Source organism: Phocoena phocoena, chromosome 18 (genome assembly GCF_963924675.1).
Source record: "Phocoena phocoena chromosome 18, mPhoPho1.1, whole genome shotgun sequence".
Lineage (NCBI taxonomy): Eukaryota > Metazoa > Chordata > Mammalia > Artiodactyla > Phocoenidae > Phocoena > Phocoena phocoena.
The window spans coordinates 66,388,216-66,406,632 of record NC_089236.1 but is presented as its reverse complement, the minus strand read 5'-3'; the positions used below and the strand labels follow the sequence as shown (position 1 = coordinate 66,406,632).

The following is an 18,417-nucleotide window of genomic DNA, read 5'->3' as shown; positions in this document are numbered from 1 at the left end:
GTTTATAGCTATAAACTTTCCTTTTAGAGCTGCTTTTAATGCATCCCATAAGTTTCGGTATGTTGTGTTTCCATTTTATTTGTCTCAAGATGTTTTTGATTCCCCTTTTGATTTTTCCTTTGATCCATTAGTCGTTCAGGAATGTGTGTTTAATTTCCAGTTATTTGTGAACTTCAATTTTTCCTTCTGTTACTGTTTTCTAGTTTCATAACATTGTGGTCAGAAAAAATACTTGATATAAAGTCAGTCTTCCTGAATTTGTTAATACTTGTTTTATGACCTAATATATGATCTATCCTGGAGAATATTCTGTATGTACTTGAGATGGATGTGTATTCTGCTGTTATTGGGTAGGATGTTCTGCATATCTCTTTTAGGTCCATTTTGTCTATAGTATTGTTCAACTCCTGTGTTTCCTTATTGATTTTCTGTCTGGATGACCCATTGTTGAGAGTGGGGTATTAAAGTTCCCCTACTATTATTGTATTGTTGTTTATTTCTCTTTCTCATTCTGTTGGTATTTGCTTTATATATTTTAGGTGCTCCAATGCTTCATGCATATATATTTACAGTTGTTATAGTTTCTTGATGAATTGACCTCTTTATCATTATGTAATGACCTTTTTTTGTCATTTGAGAGCTTCCTTTTTTTTTTTTTTTTTTTTGCGGTACGCGGGCCTCTCACTGTTGTGGCCTCTCCCGTTGTGGAGCGCAGGCTCAGCGGCCATGGCTCACGGGCCCAGCCGCTCTGCGGCATGTGGGATCTTCCCGGACCGGGGCACGAACCCGTGTCCCCTGTCTCAACCACTGCGCCACCAGGGAAGCCCCTTCCTTTTTTAATGTAGGTGCTTACAGTTATAAATTTCCCTCTGAGCACTGATTTGTCTGCTTCCCTTTTTTGGTACATTGTGCTTTAATTTTCATTCATCCTAAAGTATTTTTGAATTTCCCTAATGAGGTTTTCTTTGACCCATTGACTGTTTAAGAGTATATTGTTTCGGGCTTCCCTGGTGGCGCAATGGTTGGGAATCCGCCTGCCAATGTGGAGGACATGGGTTCGAGCCTTGGTCCGGGAAGATCCCACATGCAGCGGAGCAACTAAGCCCATGCGCCACAACTACTGAGCCTGAACGCTAGAGCCCGCGAGCCACAACTACTGAAGCCCGCGCGCCTAGAGCTCGAGCTCCGCAACAAAGAGCAGCCCCCGCTCAACGCAACTAGAGAAAGCCCGCGTGCAGCAACGAAGACCCAACGCGGCCAAAACTAAATAAGTAAATAAATTTAAAAAAAAAAAAAAAAAAAAAAGAGTATATTGTTTCACACATTTGTGAATTTTCCAGTTTTCCTTTTGTTAGTGATTTCTGGCCTCATTCTGTTGTGGTTGGAGGAGATACTTTGCATGATATCAACCTTTTAAAATTGAACATCATTTTAAGGCCTAACATATAGTCTATCCTGGTGAATCTTCCACGTGCATTTAACAAGAATGTATATTCTGCTGTTGTTGGGTGCAGTGTTCTGTATGTTTGTTAGGTGGAGTTTATTTGTAGTGTAGTTCAGGTCCCCAATTAGGAGAAAAAAAAAAAAAACACAGCAGCAGGTCATCCAGAAATCAAAGGCTGATCGGACCAGACCTTGAATTTAGCTTATATAAAAATGTATTTGTGTTTATTAAGGGTGAGATGGGGCCACGCTACCCAAATTGGTATGGTATCAAGAAAAGTTCTTCTCAATAGACTTTTAAAGTATGTTTACATTTTACATATGATTGCATGCCTACTCTACAAGTTCACAGATCATAGAACTTTTGAGACTTTGGGCCTCTGTGTCTGTGCTTTAAGGAATATAAGGACAAAAGGGTGCTGTGTGCTGCCTTTGGTTTAGAGAAATCATTGTGCACAGACCTGCCGTTATGTGCAGTGTTTTTGCAACCAAAACAAACAGAAGAAGCCTAACTGAAATTTGCAAGTCTAGCTGACCCATTCGAGGTGAAACTATGTCCATTTATTTACATTTCTGCATACTTGCTTCATACCAGAGCTTTGAAAGCCATGTATTAAATCAATTTCAGGAATATGAAATGCAGAAAACAAAAGAGGAAGAATTTCTGAAGTTATTTGATAGATGGAAAGAAGAAGAAAAGGAGAAACTAGCTGATGAAATGGAAAAAGTCAAGGAAATGTTTATGAAGGAGTTTAAAGAACTAACTTCTAAGAATTCAGCATTAGAATATGTAAGTATTGGGAGCTCCCTGGTGGTCCAGTGCTTAGGACTCTGAGCTTCCAGTGCTGGAGGCACAGATTTGATCACTGGTTGGGGAACTAAGATCCCACAAGCCACGTGGCTCCACCTGAAAAGACCCACAAAAAACGTTGAGAATATGTAAGTATTAAACCTCGGAGTCTTCATAGCAATGTTAGAGTCGTGGCCTTGAGAGGTGGCATTAGAGTGGCAATGTGGCCCGCGGATCCAGAAGTTCCTTTGTTGTGCTGTGGCCCAGACACCGCTCCTCCCTGAGAGTCTTGGGAGCTCAAGGCATAAGGAAGAGACAGCAAGTCAGAAGAGTCGTTTCCTTGAGAGTGGGAGCTTTGACCCCAAACCCCAGTGCAGAACACTTGGTACATTTTAGATGGATCAGAGAAGAAGGTCCCTCTTTCTTAGCTGGTTAGGTTTAGATAGCCCAAAAGAGTAACTCCCTCCCTGAGTTTTAGAGCTTTCCAAAGGAACTTTCCAGAAAGACTGACAGAGATTGCCAATGTGGGAGAAGGAAGCTGACCCAGAAAGTCAGAGGGAGAGTCTTTGCCAGGCCCCTTCCTCACCCCAGGCCTAGCAGGTTTGAGTGAGCTGGATGTCGCTAAATGCAACCTCCGCTTCCCTGTAGGAGCAGCCGTGGTCACAGTGAAGCAAAGGAGGCAAGGGAAGAGTGTGGAGCTCCCTCTAGGGGCCAACATGTTTATAAACTAAAATAGAGGGATAGTTTTGGAATACTGCTAAGATCCTTCTCTAAAACGGCCTGAACCCTCTCACAGGGATGGGCAAGCTATGACCTGTGACCCAGACCTGACAAACCACCTGATTTTGTATGGCTCTCAAGCTAAGAGAGCTTTTTACACTTTTAAGTGGTTGAAAAAAGTCAAAAGAAGAAATATTTCACGACACGTGAAAATTATATGGAGTTTACCTTTCAGTGTCCACAAGTGAAGGTTTTTTGGAACACAGCCATACTCTTTCCTCCACACTTTGTCTATGGAGCTTTTGTGCTGGAGCCATGGAGTTGAGAGGTTATGACCAAGATCTTACGTGTCTCCCAAAGTCAAATACTATCTGGCTCTTTACAGAAAAAGTTTGCCAGCTGCTGTCATATCTTTACAAAGCAAATGTGGCACGAGGTTAACTACTGGTGAAGGGGGAAATGGGTGTTCATACTCTTCTTTCAACTTTTTCATAAGTTGTAATTTGCACATAAAAAGTTGAGGGGAAATTAACTTGGGACGGCTCGTTGTGTCTTTTCTATAGGGCTTTCTTCAGTCAACTCCCTGTTGGTTCAACTATCCCCTATCACCTCGCTTGGTTCTAAGCATCAGAACCTGTCGACAGTAGTAATTCTTTTACCACCCCTACTCCAGGGGCTTCTCCCAAACTCAGACCCTTGGCATCTTCTCCAAGTGGGATGTCGTATTACCCACAGTAGTGGATTCTGATAGTAACCAATTTAAGACTGGCTTTTTATGTCTTCTCCATCAAGGCCACACTTTTTTTTCCTTGTGATGAAGCTGCCAGTATGGCTCTTTTGCCTGAGATTCCCTCCATGGTTATCCCTGCCCCCAGGATCATTGTGGAATTGGACTTTTCCCTACCTAGGACTTTTTTACCATTCATATAGATTTTTTTTTTTTTAATACATTTATTTATTTATTTCTAGTTGCAGCGGGCGGGGGCTACTCTTCATTGTGGTGCTCGGGCTTCTCATTGCGGTGGCTTCTCTTGTTGCAGAGCACGGGCTCTAGGCGCGCGGGCTTCAGTAGTTGTGGCTCGCGGGCTCTAGAGCGCAGGCTCAGTAGTTGTGGCGCACAGACTTAGTTGCTCTGCGGCGTGTGGGATCTTCCTGGACGAGGGCTCGAACCCGTGTCCCCTGCATTGGCAGGCAGATTCTTAACCACTGTACCACTAGAGAAGCCACACATATTTTCTTCAAACAGCTTTTTTGAGATGTTTACATATCATACAATTCACCCACTTAAACTGTACAGTTCAGTGGTTTTTACTATGTTCACAGAGTTATGCAACCATCATCACAGTCATTTTAGAACATTTCATCACCCAAAGAAGAAGCCTTGTACCCATTGGCACTCCCTCCCACCCCTGGCAACCACAGATCTACTTTCTGTCTCTATGCATCTGCCTGTTCTGGACATTTCATATAAATTAAATCATATAAAATGTGATCTTTTGTGAGTGGCTTCTTTTCACTTAGTGTAATGTTTTCAAGATTCATCCACATTGTAGTATGTATCAATATATTTTTTTAATTGCCAAATGATATTTCATTGTATGGATACACCATATTTTATTGATCCATTATTCGATGGACATTTGGGTTGTTTGCCCACTTTGGCTATAGAGCGTTTTAAAAATTATTATTAATAATAGACTTTATTTTTTGGAATAGTTTTAGGTTTACTGAGCAAATAGTACAGAAAGTTCCATATAAATACCCCTCTCCTAACCCTGTACACAGTTTTCCACATTACTAACGTCTTAAATTAGTATCATACATTTGTTACAATTAATGAGCCAATACTGGTACATTAGTATTAACTAAAGTCCATACTTCATTCAGATTTCTTTTGCTTTTACCTAACATCCTTTTTCTGCTCCAGGGTCCTATCCAGGATACCTAAGTACATTTAGTTGTCTTGTTTCTCTAGGCTCAGGCTTGTATTTGATGACCTTGACAGTTTTAAGGTGTACTTTTCAGGTATATTGTAGGATGCCCCTCTGTTGGAATTTACCTGATATTCATCTCATGGTTAGACAGGGTTTATGGGTTTTGAGGAAGAAGTCCTCAGAGATAAAGTACCATTTTCATCACGTCATTTCAAGGGTACATACCGTCTACATGGTTTATGAGTGTTGGTGTTGACCTTGATCACCTGGCTGAGGTAGTATTTGTCAGGTTTCTCCCCACCCCGCTGCCCCCCATTCCATACTGTGCTCTTTGGAAGGAAGTCACCTTGTACAGCCCAGACTTAAGCAGTAGGGGACAGTGCTCCCCCATCCTTTTGTTTTTGAAGTTAACATATTACCTTCTGAGGGTATTTACTGCCAGTAACTTTGGGAATAACCTACAAGCAAAGGGTAACATTAAAACCTTATGTCCCTAGTGGTCCCTGGAAGATGCTGGCCTCCTCACTAAATCATCCTGAGAATCAACTGCACCCAGTTCCTCTGTTTCTGGCACTGTTGCCTGCCCATTAAAGTTTTAAAGATCGATTCTCTAAGATTAGAAAGTTTAGGTTTTCCTTTCCCTTTCTCTCCCAGTGCACGTTCTTTTGTTGGAGGTAATGAAACGGGAAAACCACTGGGAATGAGAAGCAGGAGAAGCACGGTGAACGTCCAGGAGGATAGTCAGGTGCTCCCCAATTTTGTTCTCTCTGTCAGTCGTATAAAAGTGTGAACATCTGTACCAGTGATTCTGAATTTTATTTTATAGCAATTGTCAGAAATCCAGAAGTCCAATATGCAGATCAAGTGTAACATAGGCACATTAAAAGATGCACATGAGCTTAAAGAAGAACGTCCTCAGCATCCCCAGGATTTCCAAAATGTGATGCAACTTCTTGACAGTCAGGTATGTAAAAGTGGGTGACTACTTCAGTAGAGGCCTGATCTTTCTCCGTGAGGTAATTTACAGTAAGCACCATCTACAAAAAAGTGCCTCTTTCAGTGACAATGAAGGTGACTAATTCTTTTTTCCTTATCTCCTAACACATGTGTAATTCAGAATAGGTGTTCATTCGATACTTACTGATTGACTAATAGATGTGGATACAGAACAGTTGGCAAAGTTGTTTAGTTTTTCCTTGACTAATACCTATTTGAATTGGTTCATATTACCTTAGTAGTTATTTTTCATGTTTCATTCAGATGTAGACCCACTTTCAAAAGGCATAGAAAGGCATATTGAAGCCCTGACATTTTAGAGCTTAAATATATGGCCGCCTTGGCAAACTGGTGGTCTTTTACACTTATCAAATAAATTACAGTCATTTGGAAGTGAACCTCAGTAATCAGTACAGCCTTCGTCCTGGCTGTTTTGGTCACACTGATTTAGGGGAACTTTTCTTTTTTTTTAGCCAGGAAACATAGAGATTAAAGCTTATGAATTCAGGATTTTTTCAGAAAGCAATATTATGTCATTTTAAAAGGTAAATGTGTTTTTGAACATGGACTACTGCCACTGCTTCTTGTCTTGCCTCTCTCCCCTCAATCTACCTTTCGTGTTATAGCCAGGGTGATCATGTCACCATCCTGTCTAAAATCCTTCAATGGCTCCTCATCTTTCACAGAACAAAGTCTAGGACCCTTAACCAGCATTCAGAGTCCCTGGGCATCTGGTCCTGCCATCTCCCACCATTTCTTGCCTTTACCTTGACGCCCCAGTAGCCCCAAAGAGCTCCTGGTTCCCGGGACGAGGCAATCTGATTTTGCTTTTTCAGCTTTCTTTTTTATGCACCTTCCAGTTTTCAGGCCCTGACACTTATTCAGCTGGGATGGCATCTCTTCTGGAGAGTCCTCCAGGAGTTCTGGGTTATTGCACTGCCACAGTCCTCCAAGCTGGACCTGATCACGTGCACATTATGTGGGAATCCTCCATTGTATGTCCACTGTTCTTCCGGGCAGGGCAAGCAGGGCCTGTCTCTTAGTTCTCTCCCAGCCTGCCAGCGGCTGCCCAGCGAGGTGCCTGGTATGCGGTAGGGGACCAGGAATTGGGTCCTGAACTGAACTGTTGGCATTTGCTCCCAGCAGGCTGCTGTCTCACTAGTTGAAGGACCCAGTTATGAAATCCTCAGGTCCCACCTAAATTTCTTTTGTCTCCTTCCTGTGAGCTCTATCAGTTCAGAACCTATGGACCCAGAAACCTTGATGTTTCCTTTTAGCTTCTGAGGTTAACAAGCTAGCACCTGTTTTTTTTAATTAAGTTTTATTGGAACACAGCCATACTATTATGGACCGTTTCTGACTGTTCATTTACATATTACTTACGGCTTTTCTCCTACTTCTAGTAGTAGTGACTGAGTCATCTGGCCCCCAGAGTCTAATACATTTTCTGTTAGCCCCTTAACAGAAAATGTTTGCTGAACCTTGCCTCAGAGTATAAGATTAAAACCAAGTGCAAGTGTGTTTAAACATTTTTGACTGTATTTATTTACTTTTTTAAATGCCTGCTAAAATTTTACCAAATAGATGGTTGGGTTTCATAGGTACTCACTAAAAAGGAAGCTTCCGTTTTGAGTAGATGTCATTGTTACAGTTACACTAAATTACTCTTGTTTTACTAATTTTGTAGGAAAGCAAGTGGACAGCTCGAGTTCAGGCTCTTCATCAAGAACACAAGAAAGAGAAGAGCCGGGTAAGATTAAGAAACCAACGACCTATAAAAAGTGGGTCTTTCTGAAAAGAATATTTGCTTTTCCCTATAATAAAGGAAATATTTATCCACTTAAGACATTTGTGGAGAAATATATAACAGAAATTAAAATTACTCATCATTCCAATACCATAGATAACCAGTGTTACTGCTTTGTTATAATTTCTTTCAGTCTTTTTCCTATGCTGTAAATGTTGCGTTTCTATAAGTATAGAAACCCATGCATATAATATGTCTCACAGATTTTGAATTTTGCTTTATATCTATAACTTTATACATTTTTCATTTAATATATCATAAACAGTTTTCTATGTTTTAAAATATTATTCATAAGCATGATTTTTTTAATGGCTCCATGATGATCTTATGGCTGTATCATCAGTTATTTAATCATTTCTCCATTGTTGAATACATGTTTCTAATTTTTAAACAATACAGAGTGGCAGTCTAAATAAGTTTTGAATACAGGCATACCTTGTTTTATTGCACTTTGCAGATAATTGCGTTTTTTACAAATTGAAGGTTTGTGGCAACCCTGCATTGTCAGATGATGCATTTTTTAGCAATAAAGTTTTTTTTTTTAATTTTTATTTATTTTATTTTTGGCTGTGTTGGATCTTCGTTGCTGCGCGTGGGCTTTTCTCTGGTTGCGGTGAGCAGGGGCTACTCTTTGTTGCGGTGTGCAGGCTTCTCATTGCGGTGACTTCTCTTGTTGAGCACCGGCTCTAGGCACATGGGCTTCAGTAGTTGTGGCACACGGGCTCAGTAGTTGTGGCTCGCGGGCTCTAGCGTGTAGGCTCAGTAGTTGTGGTGTGTGGGCTTAGTTGCTCCGTGACATGTGGGATCTTCCCGGACCAGGGCTCAAACCCGTGTCCCCTGCATTGGCAGGTGGATTCTTAACTACTGAGCCACCAGGGAAGCCTGCAATAAAGTATTTTAAATTAAGACATACACATTGTTTATTTTAAGACATAACGCTATTGCACACTTAATAGACCACAGTGTAGTGTAAACATAACTTTTGTATGCACTAGGAAACCAAAAAATTCACGTGATTCGCTTTACTGCTGTGATCTGGAACTGAACACACAGTATCTCTGAGGTCTGCCTATAAAAAGAAGGATTGTTCACATTAAAGTCATTTTAATGAAAACAAAAATGAATTGTAACACCTATTCCTTTTCCGCTGAGTACATCAGAAATTTAAGTGTTAAAATGCTTTTTACAGGGCTTCCCTGGTGGCGCAGTGGTTGAGAGTCCGCCTGCCGATGCAGGGGACACAGGTTCGTGCCCCGGTTCGGGAAGATCCCACATGCCGCGAGGGCTGGGCCCGTGAGCCATGGCCGCTGAGCCTGCGTGTCCGGAGCCTGTGCTCCGCAACGGGAGAGGCTACAACAGTGAGAGGCCCGCGTACCACAAAAAAAAAAAAAAAAAAAGCTTTTACAATAGTGTAAAAAATGTAAAGTAGATTTATTTGAGATTTTAAGACAGGAAAACATCTGTTGATTTTTTCACTTTAAACTGTATGTGTTTTGTAGCCCACTTTGTATCCCCTTTTGGGCAAACAACCTAGACTGGGTGGCTTATAAACAACAGAAATGTATTTCTCATAGTTCTGGTGCTCCAGGAATTAGACAGAGAGCTTGTTAAAGGGGAGTAGTGTCTGGGATGTGTGTAGATATAACGCCCATGTTTCTTTCTCTAGTCTAAGCCACCCTTCTGAGCTCCAGACGAAGTAGCCAGCTCTGTACTGGACATCTCCACTGCTTCTTACATGTAACATGTCTAAAGTGAAGTTCTTGGATTTGTTCCCAGAGGTGTCTTGCTTTTGGCTGATGGCACCCTAGTCCACTCAGATGCACTCCCTCAGCCCCCAGTTCCAGGCTATTGGCAGGTCCTGCCGAGTATCTCATATCCATGTTCTTCTGGACATTTCTGTTGCTTCCATCCTCCGCTGAGCTCCCACCATTTCCAAGAGGGCCCAGTAACTGGCTTCCCAATTCCAACCTTTTGCTCGTGTAACCTGCTCTCTGCAGAGCAGCCGAAATAATCTGGCTGTCGGCCACCACTGTGGCCTCATCCTGAACCTCTCTCTGAACCGACTCTTTTTAGCTACGGTGGCCTTCTGGTAATTTGTAGAACGTGTGGCCTTTTTCTCCTTTTACACATGGTTTTCACTGCTGGGAGGTCCTTCCACTTTTTTTTTTTTGAATTTAATTTTTTTTGAATTGAATTGAATTTTTTTTTTATACAGCAGGTTCTTATTAGTCATCAATTTTATACACATCAGTGTGTACATGTCAATCCCAATCGCCCAATTCATCACACCACCACCCCCACCACCCCACCGCCACTTTCCCCGCTTGGTGTCCATACGTTTATTCTCTACATCTGTATCTCAATTTCTGCCCTGCAAACCAGTTCATCTGTACCATTTTTTCTAGACGCCACATATATGCATTAATATATGATATTTCTTTTTCTCTTTCTGACTTACTTCAATCTGTATGACAGTCTCTAGGTCCATCCACATCTCTACAAATGACCCAGTTTCGTTCCTGTTTATGGCTGAGTAATATTCCATTGTATATATGTACCATATCTTCTTTATCCTTTCATCTGTTGATGGGCATTTAGGTTGCTTCCATGACCTGGCTATTGTAAATAGTGCTGCAATGAACATTGGGGTGCATGTATCTTTTTGAAGTATGGTTTTCTCAGGGTATATGCCCAGTGGTGGGATTGCTGGATCATATGGTAATTCTATTTTTAGTTTTTTAAGGAACCTCCATACTGTTTCCACTTGTTCTTTATGTGGCTGTCTCCTTCCCCTCTGATTTGGTTTTCTCTGCTGTGTAGCAAATTACCACAGATTTATTATCTCACAGTTTCCATGGGATAGGAGTCCAGGCACGGCTTGGCTGGGTTGTCTGCTCGGGATCTCACAAGCTGCATTCAAGGTGTCAGCTGCGCTGTGGTCTCATCTGGGGCTCCGGGGCCCTCCCAAGCCCGTTCAGGTGATTGGTGATGTGCAGTTCCTTACGGTTAGCCGTGGGAGTGAGACCCCCGGCTCCGCCATTCACAGGCTGGCTGTGACGTCTTCAAGGCTAGTAGGAGAGCATCTCTCCTGCCTTCATTCTCCTCCTTCAAGAGACCTGACGTCACCCCGAGACCACTCCATCCAGGGAGGTGGTCCCCGCCCCCCGTTATTATCCTCAGCGCTTCACAAGTGTAGCTCTCAACACTGTTTTAAATAGTTTGTTTACTTGTTTATTGTCTGTCTCTTCAACCAGATCACTAGCCCTGTGAGGGAAGGGCTCTGTTTACTCCTCCGTTGTATTCTCAGCATCCGATAACGTGTCTAAAATGTGGTTGGTGCTTATTAAATATTTGCTGAATTAATGCAGAAGGTCGATAGGTGGCCAACAAGGGGGTCACACAGCCTTTTTGTGTGTGGATGGGGAGATGCTGACTGTACAGTTCAGAAGAACAGGGTGGAAAGAGCTGTGTGTCGGTGTGACGTGATATTTGAAGCAGGTCCTCTTAACCTCAGGGCCTGCTTGTCTGCCTCGCTGCCTTACTCACCTTTCATGCTTTAGGCACTTAGGCAGGTGAGGAGGGGAACGGCCAGTGACAACTTAGAGGAGTTGCTTTTCTGTAAGAACGTTGAATCTTTCCTTCGAGGTGCTCTAAGGCAGTAGTTCCTAACCAGGGGCATCCTTCAGAAAGACCCGAGGCTCTTCCAAAATACAGGTGTCCAGCTCTCCCCACTGAAGGCCTGATTCAGTAGGTAAGTCTGGGACATGCAGAGTTTGGAAACAACAGTAAGAACACCAGCAAACCCCCGACGATTGTGCTTTGGATCCATGGTTTGAACCACGGCTCTTACAGTTTGAAGTTCTATTTTTATTCTTCAGGGTGTTTTTAGAGCATTGGGGTTTAGGGACAGAATTCAGGCTTCCTTATTAATAGGGGGTGATTTTAGTCCTCGTTCCTTTAAGCCTCTTGTGGGAATGTAAGTCACCTTCTGGCTGGAATACAGTGTACAGTATAAGTTGTAGAGGTTTACACTTGGCCACTGTGGGTGGTGATAGAGAGGAAGACCGACTGCCAGTGGTTTGGAGGAAGGAGAGGCCTGACCTGCTTGTGAGTGAGGCGCCTCACCCCACGTGCTGGGAGCGTGGAGTTTTTGTGCCACCGCCAGGCTACGCTGCTCCCTTGTCTGTTGGTTTTGCTTGTTCAGAAGCTGCTTGCTTCTTCCTTCATTTCTCTTAAACCCTAACAGAGAGGCAGGTTCAATAAGGTTTAGTAATCTGTGCCTGAGACCAAACTATTAATTATTCCACATGATTGGTGCCTCCTGTTCCTACAATGCACATATTGTATTTCTCTGTTTAAGGGAAGTTGCGTTTGCCAACTTTTTATTGCTTTACCTAGATTCTTGGCAGTCTTTTTTTGGTTTTGTTTTTAAATAACATTGGTAGGAGTTCAAAGGGAACCACAGATAAATGATGGCATGCCCTTTTCCACCCAACAGAAGACTCTTAGAGCTTGGGAGGTTGTAGAATGGTCACGCAGTGGAAGGAGAGGAGGATGGAGTAATGTGGCTGGTAGAGAAAAAGTGCAAAACTTGAAATGGTAGAAGGTCACAAGAAAGGGGCTCCAGGGCCACAGGCCTTTTGAAATAGTTTCTGGCTATCTCTTTCTTAGACTATCACATTTTCTGGTCAATTCTCAATTCCAGTATCAAAATGATGCCATCCCTTAGTTTTTCTTATGTACCCTTTCTGCTTGGGCCCTGGTCCCCATATTGCTGATTCTCAGCCTCCACCCAGAGCCCTGTACGTTTTTATTGGCTTTTCCTTCTGTTTTCCAACTCCAGATTTCCCAAACTGCTTTTGGGGGTACTCTTCCAGTAGTCTGTAAAAATGTGGGAAAGATTCCTGACAGTGTCCTCCTGGGGGCAGATTCTTAGCATCTACTGGGATATGTAGGGTTCTTTTTAGTCCTTACTCAGGAAACCCTTTTAACTTGGTTCAACCTATTGTTTGTCCGGCCTCATGTGAGCACAGAGCGCTTCAGAGGGAAGACCCTGCAGTGTATGGATTGAGAGCATTAACTTTTTGTTGTTATTTTATTGTTTTTCTGTACAATGTAAATGGATTATTTTTAGAGTAATTTTACGTTCACAGCAACGTTGAGGAGAAAATACACAGCGTTCCCAAATACCCCCTGCCCACCCCGTATGCACAGCCTTCGCCATTATCAACATCTTACACCAGAGTGGTACATTGGTTACAACTGATGAACCTACACTGACATGTCATTATCCCCCAAAGTCCACAGTTTACATTAGGGTTCCCTCTTGAGTTGTACATTCTATGGATTTTGACAAATGTATAGTGACATGCAGCCATCATTATGGTCTCATACAGGACACTGACCTAAAATTCCTCTGTGCTCTGCCTGTTCATCCCTCCCTCCCTCCCTCCCTCCCCTCAACCCCTGATTCTTTTTACTGTCTCCATAATTTTGCCTTTTTCAGAATGTCATATAGTTGGAATCATACAGTATGCAGCCTTCTCAGATTGGCTTCTTTCACTTAACAGTATGCATTTAAGCGTCCTCCAAGTCTTTTCATGGTTCGGTAGGTCATTTCTTTATAATGTTGAATAACGTTCCATTGTTTGTATGGACCACAGCTTATTTATCTCTTCACCTGCTGAAGGACACCTTGGTTGCTTCCAGGTTTTGGCAATTATGAATAAAGCTGCTATAGACATCCGTGTGCGGTTTTCGTGTGGACATAGGTTTTTGGCTCCTTTGGGTAAATGCCAAGGAGTACAGTTGCTGGATCATTTGGTAAAAGTATGTTTAGTTTTGTAAGAAACTGCCAGACTGCCTTCCACACGGCTGTAGCGCTCTGCATTCCCACCAGCAATGGATGAGAGTTCTTGCTGCTCCACATCCCTTGTCAACATTTGATATTGGCAAGCTCTGGATTTTGGCCATTCTGATAGGTACATTTTTGTTACTTTTTGATTTCTTTCTTTCTCTCTCTTTTTTTTATTTGTGGTACGTGGGCCTCTCACTGCTGTGGCCTCTCCCGTTGCGGAGCACGGGCTCCGGACGTGCAGGCTCAGCGGCCATGGCTCACGGGCCCAGCCGCTCCGCGGCATGTGGGATCTTCCCGGACCGGGGCACGAACCCGTGTCCCCTGCATCAGCAGGCAGACTCTCAACCACTGCGCCACCAGGGAAGCCCTTTTTTTAAAAAATTTATTTATTTTTGGCTGTGTTGGGTCTTGGTTACTGCGCGCGGGCTTTCTCTAGTTGCACTGAGTGGGGGCTACCCTTCAATGTGGTGCCTGGGCTTCTCACTGCGGTGGCTTCTCTTGTTGCGGAGCACGGGGTCTAGGTGCACGGGCTTCAGTAGTTGTGGCTCGCTGGCTCTAGAGCACAAGCTCAGTAGTTTTGGCACACGGGCTTAGTTGCTCCATGGCATGTGGGATCTTCCCGGACCAGGGGTCCAGCCCGTGTCCCCTGCATTGGCAGGTGGATTCTCAACCACTGCACCACCAGGGAAGCCTGCAAGTACAATTCATTAATACGTTTCATGACATAGACTAAGTTTGAAAACGTTGACTTTGAAGACAGGAAAGTTCAAGTCTGGGCTCTTCCCACTCAAGTTGTCTGTGTTTGGGTCAGCTGCTTACCTCTCTAGACTTGAGTTTCCCCGTTTGAACAACGAGGTCAAAACTTGGATCCATGAGGCTGTGGTGTGGATTCAACAAGATGAAATGCCTAACGCAGGCTCTACACGTGTTGAGTGTCTGTTAAAAAAAACCTCGCCTATTAGGAAATGCTGCTCCAGGCACTCTCTGTGCTCCTCTCAGACACAGTTACCCCCCTTTATTTGACCTGCACATCCCTGTCTCTGTTTCCAGGCCGTAGGCTTGGAATGTCCTTTATGCCATTTGCCAAGGGTATTTTCTCTTCTGTTGAAGCAACTTCCGAAGTTGTTTTAAGAATGTTTCCTTAAATTATTGAAAACAAATTCTTCTTGAATTCTTGTCCAGTATTTGATCTTCCCTGAGGTTAAGTCTCAAAAGATGAATCTGTGCATCTTTGGATCTGTTCTCTGCTTCTCTTCCTTCTGTTTCCTCCCCCCCCCCCCCTCCCTTCCCCTTCCCCCTCCCCCTCCCTCCCTTCCTTCCCCTTCCCCCTCCCCCTCCCTCCCTTCCTTCCCCTTCCCCCTCCCCCTCCCTCCCTTCCTCTTTTCCTCTACCCCCAACACCCTCCACCTCCCATTTCTCAGTAAATATTTATTGAGAACCTGCTAAGAGCCAGAGACCATGCTAGTTGCTAGGCGTATAAAATAATTCAGGTGGGCTCTCCGGCCCAGGGAGTGCACTTTCCAGCTGGGATGATGCATGTGGATGTGTGAGAACAGTACTGCGTGGGGTTGGAGCTGCTCTGAGGGAGAAGGCTTGGTCCTTATCCTTGCTCGTCCCTGTGTGATTTCATGTAACGGCTCAGGTTCCCTCCACTGTTCACATCATCAGTGTTGGCTTTCTTGGGCCATGAGCTCCCTGGGAACAGAGATGAAGCCCCTTGTATGGCCAGGGCCTTCATACACGGTGATCAGAGAGTTATTCAGTGTGTAGATAACATAGGCCAGCAAGAAGGTACGGCATGTATATACAAACTGCCAAAAGAAGAAATTTACATGCAGTTTGCAGATGAATGCCTTTCTTCATTGGTTTTTCCAGCTCCTGTCACATATAGAGAAACTTCGAACCTCAATGATAGATGATCTAAATGCAAGTAATGTATTCTACAAGAAAAGGATAGAAGAGCTAGGGCAGAGGCTCCAGGAGCAGAAGGAGCTGATCATCACTCAGAGACAACAGGTATTTTGGAGTATATATTGGCACCATTTTAATGTAAACAGTGCAGTTTATCTAAGAACATGTGTTTTTATTTTAGAGCACTTGTAAGATGGATAAGATAAAGAAGATAGAATATTCTTTTCCCTGTGGTTGTTCGTATAAGTAAATAAAATCATTTTTAAAGGTATTTTAAAATACCGTAGAGCAATCAGATTTATTCAGTTAGAATTCAGAATAAATGTGAAGGTAGCTAAAATTTCTTTTGGTAATTCCTTACCAAAAGAAGCAGCTGAATCCAAATGCTGCTTTTATAAAACATTTGTCTCCATGTCATTAAAGTCCACGTGTCCTGTGTCTTTGGAGGATTTAGTGAAAAGGTTCATTTACTGAGTACAGTATCTGTCCATTATCCAGTATGTCCCTGTCTAGTTCAAACATGGATCACTGAAAGACTATTCTTCTTTGCAGATTAAAGAGTTTACCAGTAAACCATTAAACAGTGTCAGTGAACCCAGAGGTAAGTGGACCAGGATCCCAGCGCTGGAGGCAAGGCGGGCCTCCCTAACCGTGTGCTGGACTTCAGAAGAATGTTGGGCCGCGATGGTTCATGAGTGCTAAGATGTGCTAAGTGGTGCTAACCACAACCCAGAGAGTTGAAGACTTTTAAATACCTAAATTGTCATAGAATGCTCTCGTATCCTTTTTATCAGAATATCGTCATGCACATAATACATGCTTAGTAACTGTACCTCTGGATGGATGTGCAATAAGACGCCTTATGATTAAAAGTACAGAGTCTGGGGGCAGACTGGGTTCAACTCCCATCTCTGGCACTATGTAGCTTTGTGAGCCTCTGCCCCGGTTTCCTCAGCTCTAAAGCTGGAATATTAGTAGTAATTACATCATAGGCTTGTTACAAGGATGAAATGGGAGAACATGTGTAAAGAGCACCTGTTAAACACTCATGAGTGTTGGCTATTGTTATTAATATTAAACTCTTAATTATCCTAAAGTGCTGTAGAGGCTTGCTGCGTGATTCTGCATTGTGGTAGGCTGGGGTTAAGGGTTTGTTCTAAGTACAGTGGGGGCATATACAACCTACTGATGGTAGCAGTGATAGCCATCCATCTCCGTATCGTTCAAGAGCTAGTCTAGAAGCGGGACTGGGAGCCAGAAGTGCAGGGTCTCCCAATACAGCGTAAAGCTTGCCTTTTGCCTGGTTTTCTTCCGAGTGATCCCAGTCTTGGTTCCTGTACATCTCAGGTTATTAAGGCATCTTTGTTTCCTTGAGGGATGCCAACTGGGGATTGATAATGGGTGTTATGAGCTGGGTTTCCTCCCTGTCTCTGGGGGCTATGGGAGATACAGGCATATCTCGGAAATATTGCAGGTTCAGTTCCAGACCACTGCAATTAAGCCAATAATCACAATTAAGTGAGTCACACAAATTTTTTTGGTTTCCCAGTGCATAATAAAAGTTATGTTTATACTATACTGTAGTCTATTAAGCGTACAATAGCATTATGTCTAAAAAAATACACATACATTAATTAAAAAATACTGTATTGCTAAAAATGCTAACCATCACCTGACAACGCAGGGTTGCCACAAACCTTCAATTGGTTAAAAATGCAGCATCTTCGAAATACAATAAAGTGCAATAAGATGAGGTATGCCTGTACATTGACCTACACACTTGTTTCCCTCGTTTTGAGATAAAGGTTTGGGAAGGGTGGTGGTTCCCTATAACTTCTCTTGGAATAGTAAGAGTTCAGGTAGTGAGGAATAACTGTGTAATTCCTTAGACAGCATACACATTTGAAAAATAATTTTAGAAAAAAGTTAGCTTTAAAAGATGTATGTTAAACATCTTTTTTTGGTAAGTCGCTATATGTTGGTAAAATTCATTGGTTTTTTTGGGGGGAAATATTAGGATATGCGCTAGCAAAATATAACCCATAGCGTGTGATTTTTGTTATTAATTTACTTTTTTTTGTTATTTCAGGGAATCCTTTAACCTGGCAAACTTTTGAATCTAAGCCGACTACCCCAACTGTACCTAGTAAGTTTCTATAATAGGCTCAGGTTCTAAAGATATTTTTAAAGTGCTAAACCCATCCATAACTTCTACTTACTATTTTTAGAGACATTTCTTTGAACATCAGTGTGTTTGGAGATTATATAATGATCTATTTTGGTTCCCAGATTTGACCTAGTTCTACAACCCAATATTGTAAATATCCGTGTGATTTTGTGGTGATTTGGGTTAGCCGTACCTGTTACCTTACTATTACCTTATTACCTTACCTGTTAACCTTATTCGCTTAATAAAGGAACAACTAAAAGCTCTTCGGCAGCACTGCAGTTTGTACTCTTGGATTTCCCAAAGTCATAACACTGTGACCACATGACTGTGTGTGGTGGCCACCACATTTTGGCATCACTGAGACCCAGTGCTGCAGGGTTTGACGCGATGGTCCCACCAGTCACTCGCTTGAAGTCAGCTCAGCACAGCTGTCTTCCGGAGCTGTCAGGATTTGGCCAGAATCCAAAAACACATAATCTCTACAGTTCAAAATGGACAGATTGTTTTCTTAATAATAAATAGTTGAAATATTTTTGTTTCCATTCAAGAAAGCATGCGTACAGGATCTGAATAACGGGGGAGAGGGCCTGCACCGAGGCCGGGCACTGAACAACCATTCATATGGGCCCAGGACTTGTGATGATGAAAGGACATTGATGAGCGCGTTTGGGAATTTGGCACAATTGACTGGAAAGGGCTAATTGTTTTAACTGCTCAGCTGCTTCTTGAGGCCTCTTGATGTTGATTCTGGAAGCTGAAGAGGTTGAGAGGTGCTCAGGAGGAGAGGGT

At 42.8% G+C, this 18,417-nt stretch overlaps 1 protein-coding gene across 1 annotated transcript in view; it reads left to right on the top strand.

Moving 5' to 3' along the window:
- DZIP1 (DAZ interacting zinc finger protein 1) overlaps positions 1 to 18,417 on the top strand; it is a 53,605-nt gene that overhangs the window by 13,064 nt on the left and 22,124 nt on the right. Inside the window, exons 8-13 of the mRNA XM_065896149.1 lie at positions 2,072 to 2,233; positions 5,714 to 5,851; positions 7,571 to 7,633; positions 15,423 to 15,563; positions 16,011 to 16,059; positions 17,548 to 17,604. Coding sequence (XP_065752221.1) covers positions 2,072 to 2,233; positions 5,714 to 5,851; positions 7,571 to 7,633; positions 15,423 to 15,563; positions 16,011 to 16,059; positions 17,548 to 17,604 — 610 coding nt within the window. The remainder of the gene's footprint in view (positions 1 to 2,071; positions 2,234 to 5,713; positions 5,852 to 7,570; positions 7,634 to 15,422; positions 15,564 to 16,010; positions 16,060 to 17,547; positions 17,605 to 18,417) is intronic.